Consider the following 10,000-nt stretch of genomic DNA (forward strand, 5'->3'; position numbering starts at 1 on the left):
ACTTACTCTGTCATCACTTCGTTCTTTGCATAATTGAATAAGAACTAATTATGTAAATAGAAATCCACAATATATATATATATATATATATATATATATATATATATATATATATATATATATATATATATATTTATTTATTTATTTATTTATATATATATATATATATATATATATATATATATATATATATATATATGTCTATATATACATATATATATGTGTTTGTGCCTGTATGTGTGTAAATATCAACCCCAATGGCATTTGTTATCGAATTATACTTTTAGTAATTGTATATCCACTGGAAATTCTGTTATGATAAATGCTTATGGCTGTGTAAGGATTCGAACCTATACACTTGAGTCGAAACAAGGCCAGCAAAGTCCTGTAACTAACCATGTTACCAATATGTATATGTATATATATATATATATATATATATATATATATATATATATATATATATATATATATATATATATATATGCATGTATGTATGTATGTATGTATATCCATGTATATATATATATATATATATATATATATATATATATATATATATATATAAATATATATATATATATGTGTATATATATATATATATATATATATATATATATATATATATATATATATATATATATATATATATATATATATATATTGTGGAGGATTTATTTTTGCTTTATTTTTATTTTTGTTTTGCCAAATCCTGTGTGAGAGAGAGAGAGAGAGAGAGAAAGAGAGAGAGAGAGAGAGAGAGAGAGAGAGAGAGAGAGAGATATTGTGTTAGCGAGCGAAAGTAGTTAGTGTAACGATCGTTTGTGGTGAGGAAGACTGTTGGTATAAATGAGATTGTTTGTTTACATTTTTAGTAAGGTTACGACAGTGGTGAATGTTTCGGAGCGAATGCTTTTTTATTTGACTGCAGCTTAAGGCAGTTGTGTGAGTGCTGGATAACTATTTATATATTTTCGACCAGCGTGGAAGTGTTTTTTGATTTTCAAAGTAAGTACAGTTTTGTTTATCTTTGCTTGTCGTGATTGTGAATGATAGGAACAATTTATTATTTATCTTTGATTATAGTGCGATAGTTCAGTTAGCTAGAAGTGTTCGTAAGTGTTTTTCTTTTTTATTTTGGCAGGCTGCGATTCCTCCTTTGGGGAGAGATTTATATGAATGTGATTGTTGACGACCTGGCTTGTTTAAGGAATTTGATACGACTGCTCAGATTTGGAATGAATTATTGATGACCTGGATTGTTTAAGGACCTGATTGGATTGCTCTGTGGATCTTGATGAAATAGATGCTGTAACGACCCCGCCCGGTTGAAGGAATTGGTTTGGCATATTGATATATTAGATGATGATGATGATGACGATGATGATAAGTGCAATTGTGCATTAACATTTTTCAGCGGTCCGGTTGCTGCAGAGTTGTGGTTTTTGGCTACAAAAGACTGTTGGCCTTGTGTGGACGAAAGTGTCCACTCAGAATTACATATTGGTTGTGCGGTTTAGTTTTAAGTTTTGTTAGGGTTTAAATTTGGTTTATTTGAATTATGTTACGTTTATTGTATGTTTTGTAAGTTGTTAAGCGTTATTTATTTTGAGGGTTTAATTGAATGGTGGTATGATTAAGGCCGGTTTTGTGTTAAGTGTATGATTATTGATAAGTGTGTTTTTTTTGTTTATGTTGAGCGTTATAGTTTGTAAGAAATATATAGTTTTAAGGTTATGTTATGTTTTTGTGTCCTTTTGTCTAAGAGTCCAGTTTTAGATAACGTAAGGGGAAAGTTTGTGTTGTGGGACCATTGTCAGTAGGTGTGATTCAGGGTGTGGGGCTTGTTTTTTAACATCCCGCCACATTATTTTGGCGCCCGAACAGGGACTGCTGAGGCGGGACTGATAGCTGGACTCTTGGACGAAGGACTGATAGGATAAGATATTAGATATAAGGTTGATGAAAAATGGAAGAGCAGAACAAGTTACTGAAGGAGGAATTGCGGCTGAGTAAGGAGCGTGAGGAGAGGTTGCTAATAGAGAATGAGAGGTTGAACTGGGAGAATGCGGCGATGCAGAAGGAGCTTAGGGAGTTAAAGGGGACAGTAGAGAGAGTGGAAGAATGTGTTGAGATGAGGATGCGAGAGAATGAAGAACGAATGGAGAAACGAATGGAAGATATGATGGGGCAAGTCATGGGGATGATGAAAACTATAATGGGTGAAGGTGCAGTCGGAGGAGTGTCCTCAGCTTCGGGTAATGGGTTGGTAGTGAAAGAGAAGGTTAAGGTAGGTGATAATGGGAAAGGAAGTGATAGTGATAGTAGTAATAGTGATGGTGATATTGAAGATAAGGGAATTAGGCATAGTAAGGATGAACAGAAAGGTGAGAGGAAAGATGAAAGGAAAGGTAAAAGTGATGTGAAGAAAGGGAAGAAAAAGTATCAGGCTGATAGCAAGGACGATCGTGAATGGGTGAAAGTGGTAAGTAAGAAAAAGGGTAAGAAAGGAATGGTTAAGGCTAGGAATTTAAGTGTGGAAGTGGATTCATTATATTCGAATGAGGAAGAAGGTAACAAGGGAGTAGACAGTGATGATAGCAGTGAGAATGAACGTGATGTGTGTAAGACTGTGTTTATGAGAGAGGTACCTCGGTGTGAAAGGTTCAATGAGCATAGCAGTAGGGATGTAAATGATTTTTTCAAGGAGTATGAGAGGTATTGTCAGGATAAGTATGGTGATAGTAAAAGAATTTGGGCTAGGGAGTTAGGAGAATATTTGACTGGGTATTTGTTGACGATGTATGGAGTGATAATGAGTGTAGGGGACGTTGATTATGAAAGTGTGAAAACGAGAATAATTGAGCAGGTAAAACGTATGAAAGGGAGTGTTAAGTATAAGCGTAAGAATGATTTTGATGAGGCAAGGATGAATGCAGGAGAAGCCATATCAATGTACGTATGTAGGTTGGAAACGTTAGCTAGGAAGAAGTATGGGAATGAAGGCATAAATGAGAATAAGGAGTTAATGAGGAAGTTTTTGGCAACAGTACCTGAGAATGTGTGTGAATTTATTAATTTGAAACGCAAAGAGAAAATGAGGTGGACGCAAGAGAGATTGACATGGGATGATATTTTAGAGATAGTTGAGGATTATGAGTTGGATAGGTGTATGAAAGAAAGTAAATCTGTGAGTGTAAGAACTGGAATGGAAGAAAGTGTAATAGAATTTGGTAGTTATAAGGACGCAATTTTGAGAGGACCAATGAGGGTAGCTGATAATGTAGTAGATAGGAGTGTTAGGGCGAGTAATGTGGGAATACCTGTAAGGACAAATGAAGGATTTAGGCAGGGTAATTGGCGCAATAGGGATAGGAGTGTGAGTGCACATCGAGGTATGTCAGATAGCCGTGTCCGTGATGAAAAGTGTTATAGGTGTGGGAAAGTAGGACATAAGAAGAATGAATGTAGATGGGCTCTTGGTGCTTGTTTTGGATGTGGTGAGGTAGGGCATAGAATTAGCGAGTGTACGAAAGAGAAAGGGGTAAAATGTTCTCGGTGTGGTATGACAGGGCACATAGCGAGTGGATGTCGGAGTAATCGTACAAATGTGATTTGCGGTAATTGTGGTAAGGATGGGCATTATGCTAGAATGTGCAAGGAGCCACGGGGTAAGTGTACTGAATGTGGTGCAGATGGGCATGTAGCTAGGGTATGTAGGAAGAAGGGAGGAAATCAGCTAGGATGTTCGGGAAACTAGAGTGTGAGAGGGTTCAGCTGGGTGAGTCCTCCTGTGTGTGTGGAAGGAATAGGATCAATGTTTGTGAGAATGGGATGAATAATTGGTTAGAAATGAGCAAGTATGAATCTAGTATGCATAAAAAGTTAGGGCTGGAAAATAAACAATTAGTGTTAGTTGAATATAGGAAAAAGAGGCGTTTGAAAGTTTTACGTAAGGATGAAAAAAGGGAAAATTTTATAAGTAAAAGTGAGACTAGAAATAAGTATGACAAGGGTGTAAATGTGCAAGTGTGTATGGAAGATAAATGTGTTAATACAGATGAATCATGGCTGAGTATGAATGATACCTATAGTGTGTGTGGCTTTTCCTTAGGTGATGTAAAAGAAAGGATGACGAATGCGAGAGTGAGAGATAGGAGAATGATTAGTAGTATGAATGAATCTTTTACTAAAGTTGAGAATGTTTTTGATGAAATGGATGAACTGTTTACAGAAATGAGTGTAATTATAGGGCCAGATGAGAACGAGGTAGATATGATTGTACATGATATATTAGATGATAGGGATTTAGATAGGAATAGTGTTAATGTAGCTAATGATTGTGATAAGGAAGAAGTGAATGAGAGAGTATATGGAGGCCCAGTTACTCGGAGTAGAGGTCCCGTTCCCGACTGCGACTGGGTTATGAAAAAAATAATGTAAGTGTTGTGTGAGAAGGATTTGGCAAAGTAAGGGGGGAGGAATGTGGAGGATTTATTTTTGCTTTATTTTTATTTTTGTTTTGCCAAATCCTGTGTGAGAGAGAGAGAGAGAGAGAGAGAGAGAGAGAGAGAGAGAGAGAGAGAGAGAGAGAGAGAGAGAGAGAGAGAGAGATAGTGTGTTAGCGAGCGAAAGTAGTTAGTGTAACGATCGTTTGTGGTGAGGAAGACTGTTGGTATAAATGAGATTGTTTGTTTACATTTTTAGTAAGGTTACGACAGTGGTGAATGTTTCGGAGCGAATGCTTTTTTATTTGACTGCAGCTTAAGGCAGTTGTGTGAGTGCTGGATAACTATTTATATATTTTCGACCAGCGTGGAAGTGTTTTTTGATTTTCAAAGTAAGTACAGTTTTGTTTATCTTTGCTTGTCGTGATTGTGAATGATAGGAACAATTTATTATTTATCTTTGATTATAGTGCGATAGTTCAGTTAGCTAGAAGTGTTCGTAAGTGTTTTTCTTTTTTATTTTGGCAGGCTGCGATTCCTCCTTTGGGGAGAGATTTATATGAATGTGATTGTTGACGACCTGGCTTGTTTAAGGAATTTGATACGACTGCTCAGATTTGGAATGAATTATTGATGACCTGGATTGTTTAAGGACCTGATTGGATTGCTCTGTGGATCTTGATGAAATAGATGCTGTAACGACCCCGCCCGGTTGAAGGAATTGGTTTGGCATATTGATATATTAGATGATGATGATGATGACGATGATGATAAGTGCAATTGTGCATTAACATTTTTCAGCGGTCCGGTTGCTGCAGAGTTGTGGTTTTTGGCTACAAAAGACTGTTGGCCTTGTGTGGACGAAAGTGTCCACTCAGAATTACATATTGGTTGTGCGGTTTAGTTTTAAGTTTTGTTAGGGTTTAAATTTGGTTTATTTGAATTATGTTACGTTTATTGTATGTTTTGTAAGTTGTTAAGCGTTATTTATTTTGAGGGTTTAATTGAATGGTGGTATGATTAAGGCCGGTTTTGTGTTAAGTGTATGATTATTGATAAGTGTGTTTTTTTTGTTTATGTTGAGCGTTATAGTTTGTAAGAAATATATAGTTTTAAGGTTATGTTATGTTTTTGTGTCCTTTTGTCTAAGAGTCCAGTTTTAGATAACGTAAGGGGAAAGTTTGTGTTGTGGGACCATTGTCAGTAGGTGTGATTCAGGGTGTGGGGCTTGTTTTTTAACATCCCGCCACAATATATATGTGTGTGTGTGTGTGTGTGTGTGTGTGTGTGTGTTTGTGTGTGTGTTAACAGTGTACATTTATACGTAAATTGTGTGATATGTACAAAACAAGTATACTGTATATAAACTCTATTTATTGACAAAAATCCTTCATATTTTCATCAATATTTAGTTCTCAAACTCTTACACTGTTTTCAGCCATTCATTCTCGTATTGCAATTTGATATCGTTTAACTTTGGAAATGTGAGCTTATATAGGTGTAGATTTTATCTATCAGGTTTCCTCTTCCCCCTCTTAATTATTCTGCATAATCATTATAAAAAGACAATAAAAAATTGGGTATTCCAATGCCATTCGTTAATTCAGATTGCTCTCTCCTTCGAAAAAGTAGGTTCATTATCTAAGTACTGGGAATTGTTTCCTTGATATCAAGTATCATAGTTTTATATTGGCGTTATTTGTCCATGTTTGTTTTAGATTATTGCTCTGCGTGGTGGGGTACTTCAGCCTTACCTCCCTCCCCGGTAGGAGGCGGAGAAGATTGGTTAATGACCCTGCTATTGCTTCCTCGCTTATTTCTCCGTCTCTCTGCCAGAAGGCGTTCACTTCTCCGCTTCTTTACCGTTTCCGGTTTTCCTGACATTTTTCATTTTCACACCATCTAGGAGAGGAACCACTTTTACCTTCGGGCACGTACCACCCACCCACCAACAAATCCCATTTTCATTTTTCCCCTTTATCTTCTCTCTTCAATCCTGATTTGGGAAGGAACATTTGATTGTTCGTCTTATTGTTTTTATTTTTTTATTAAAAAAATAAAGATTAATATATATATATCCACCCAAACACGCACACACACATATATTTATATATATATTTATATATATAAATATAAATATATATATATATATATATATATATATATATATATATATATATATATATATATATATATATATATATATATATATAATTCTATTAGACACAACGGTTACAGCTATATCAATTCTTTAAACTGTCGAATCCTAAATTATTTTTATGCTTAAAACTTTCAAGACATTTGTCACCTTACAGAGCACATGAGGTTCATTAAACGGGTAAACCCCTCTGTACACAATGCTCCTATCACATCATGTTGAGGCCCTTCATTCTCAGTGCTTCTTTTACCCGATCTATTTAGCACCTTTTAGCTCTTCCTATGCTTTGCCCGTCTAACATATACTAATCATACATTTTATGCATTGAGCTATCATCCTTTATTCTTTCTACCTGACACAGACTTTTCAAAATATTGAAATTATATTTTCACTAACTTTAACAATTTCTATATAAATCCTTGTTTTTCATCCATTCGATTCATATGTCACATATACAGCACAGACATTTCCTCTCAAACATTTCTAGACTTTTTCTTACATTCACATATAATATCCAGACTTCATCCCTGTAAAGGAGATTAGTCTCGACAATCCCTTCATAGATTTCCAACATGGCTTCCATAGGCATTCAGTCTCCTCCAAATATTTTGTTACTACCAATTCCCTGACTTGGCTCTTCTCTCTCTCTCTCTCTCTCTCTCTCTCTCTCTCTCTCTCTCTCTCTCTCTCTCTCTCTCTCTCTCTCTCTCTCTCTACGTGTACATGCCCATATGAATCATTAGATTCCATTCTTTCACCATCCATATTAACATTTACATCCTTCTTTCTGGTTTCCAGTTACCCTCGTATATCTTTTCTTCCTAACTTTAGCCCTCAACTTTCACTCGCGTAAACACTTTTCATCTGTTTAAATGGATTTTGTTAATGTTCTTCACCATCTACAATCTGCAATATATAGCATGCCAATATTAACCGAGCCACGCTTAATTAATGTTTTTTTTTTTTATGAACTCCCATATAAACACCCGTGAAGTTAGAATAAATTTACCTATAGATTTCACGTCAACCAGTCACTCATTTATCTTCATACTCTTACTCAATCTCTGTTTTAATAATAAAAAGATTTGATATCTTCCACAACATATCCTTTATACCACGAATTTTTAACGACAAGAATTAATTTGAATCCAATCAACATCTCTTAAGTGCCCTACGTACATCCTCAAGGGTCACTTCCACAACCATTTTGATATCTATATTAACACTAACCACTTTTTTTTTCATTCATCTTAGCTTTTTTTTTATCTCCCATATTCAGCATATAGTCAATGTTCTCACTCTATCGATCCAGGGATACATTCGCTTTTGAGAACCCTTCTCCATTTGAATCTTTTGCTGAAGTTCATGTTTTTCAACTTTTCTTTTTATTTACTTCTATATAGAATAAATTTTTTCTTTAAAAATGTTCTTTTTTCATCTTTTCCCCTCATATTTTGATAGCTTTCCCTCTTTTTCTATCTCTTGTTGACCCTATCTATCCTTTTGTATAACTTTACGTGATAGTCTATTTTGTCATGTAATAGCCTCCCATATAATCCCCCTTATTCCTTCTTTAAATGTATGATTTCCTCATCCCACCACTTATTTTTATTCCATTTTCTTTCCATGCCGTACCTAAAAATATTCTTTAAGTTACTTTGAGCCTATGTTGGAATTTTGAAACTCATCACTCATCCCACCTCTGTGCGTTTAATCATTAATTCACCCAACCATAGTTGGAAAGTGCCGTCAGTACATCTCACGGTGTGTATTATAAGCCTTATTTAATGGTCTTTGCAGCATTTCTTCAACCCATAGCTGCATTTCCTTTATATCTTTCTACTTTATCTCCATTCTTGCCTACATTATTTCATGTTGCTGTCCAACCTCTTCCAACTTTTACCCCATAGTATAATTCTAGGGTTTTACACTAGATGAATTTGGATGCTGAAGGGTCTCACCGGCCCCAAGGCCGGGCTATATTGTCCTGATTTGTAATAACAATCCTATCCAAAATTCTTCCATTTTCTCATTGTAAATCCTTACATGCCCTATGATTATTATTGTTATTTTTTGTATTTTATGAAATTTACAACCACATTTCTCCATTGGGGAGAGTGTGGATGTCTTCCTTGATTGCAAAGTACACAATTGATCGCATACCATTATCTCATTTTCAAATATCTGTCCCCTATAATTGTAGCTATTCTCCTTATTCTTAAATAATCAACCCTTTACTATATATAGTAGTTTAACCTCCTTGATAAACTTGAATTTCAGCATCCAGAATTAATTAATTGTTTTGTACGAGGAAACAAGAAGCTTTGGTGGGTAATTTTTAGTTGTATATTTTCAATAAAGTATTTTTTTTTTTTTTTTTTTTTTTTTTTTTTTTTTTTTTTTTTCTTTTTTTTTTGACGGGCAGTCTAGTTTGAACCATTATCTTGCCCCGGACTAAAGGACAAGTAAAATGTTGGTGAAAAGGGTAGCTTTAATCCCAAACTTGAATAACCGAAGATTCTAGGAGTCTGGAAAAGGGAAGAAAGTACTATCAATTTTAGACTTCAGTTACCGTTCAACAGCTTTAGAAACTTCACTTTTACTACTTTTAATGGGTTTTTGTAACACACTTTTCACTCACCCTGACATGAACAATATCTAGAGTCGTAAAACATGTGGATAGTTCCCTCTTGTATAATTTAGAAAAAAAAAAAAATCACATCATTCAGTACCTGCCTTGTATCGAGTCTTGACCTGCTCTTGGAATAATAGACTTTCCAAAGATCTAATAACATACAACAATTGTATAATTAAAATATTGTATGGTTACATTGGTTTAAGGTTAGATGCATTCCTTTTTTAAGTTCCAAATTTCATAACCTCACAAATACTCAATCCAAGAGATAGGTTGCACTTTTCCCCCAAGAGTCTTAACACATCCAGTCTGCCTTTTATTAAAAGTATTAAAGATAAGACCAATAAAAACTGCTGTATCCCTTACCTATTGGTTGATACTTGAAGAATGTTTGTACCCACGTAGTCCGAAGTGCTTCCAACTTCTTGTAATCGTGTAACGGAAGTATTCCGTGTATTGTACCGTCGGACTGGAATTTGGGTACTGGAAGAGAATCGTTTGTTTTAACACTGTTCGGAGGTATGTTAATACCTATATATACACAGAGATGTGTTTAGAATTAGTGCAATAACTATCCACTTACGGAAATGTCTTTGATATTGATGTGGTTTAATGTGTATTTGTACACCTGTTGATATATATATATATATATATATATATATATATATATATATATATATATATATATATATATATATATATATATATATATATATATATTATATATATTGTTTGTGTATGTATGTGTATATTTAAAGT

General features: G+C 34.5%; 3 protein-coding genes across 5 annotated transcripts in view; 2 read left to right on the forward strand and 1 right to left on the reverse strand.

Moving 5' to 3' along the window:
* The window catches only part of Ppox (protoporphyrinogen oxidase), a 948,609-nt gene that overhangs the window by 386,029 nt on the left and 552,580 nt on the right, over positions 1–10,000 (forward strand). The gene's annotated exons all lie outside the window — the stretch shown is intronic.
* The window catches only part of LOC137632195 (anoctamin-10-like), a 401,601-nt gene that overhangs the window by 42,934 nt on the left and 348,667 nt on the right, over positions 1–10,000 (reverse strand). Inside the window, 1 exon segment of the mRNA XM_068364080.1 lies at positions 9,608–9,724. Within this exon segment, the coding sequence (XP_068220181.1) occupies positions 9,608–9,724 (117 nt within the window).
* Positions 746–5,605, forward strand: LOC137632191 (uncharacterized). 2 transcript variants are annotated; one of them, XR_011042021.1, is made up of 2 exons: positions 746–4,840; positions 4,977–5,605. XR_011042021.1 is itself a non-coding variant. In XM_068364070.1 (2 exons), exon 2 carries the CDS (start codon positions 1,970–1,972, stop codon positions 3,758–3,760), a length of 1,791 nt encoding a protein of 596 aa, XP_068220171.1. In that variant the 5' UTR covers positions 746–1,008; positions 1,145–1,969; the 3' UTR covers positions 3,761–5,603. The 2 variants fall into 2 exon arrangements, 1 of the variants encoding a protein (XP_068220171.1); XM_068364070.1 differs by having other exon boundaries at positions 746–1,008; positions 1,145–5,603.

This window comes from Palaemon carinicauda, chromosome 41 (genome assembly GCF_036898095.1).
Source record: "Palaemon carinicauda isolate YSFRI2023 chromosome 41, ASM3689809v2, whole genome shotgun sequence".
NCBI lineage: Eukaryota > Metazoa > Arthropoda > Malacostraca > Decapoda > Palaemonidae > Palaemon > Palaemon carinicauda.

Coding starts and splice junctions, on each gene's coding strand:
- LOC137632191 (XM_068364070.1), top strand. CDS start 1,970: ATGGAAGAGCAGAACAAGTTACTGAAGGAGGAATTGCGGCTGAGTAAG.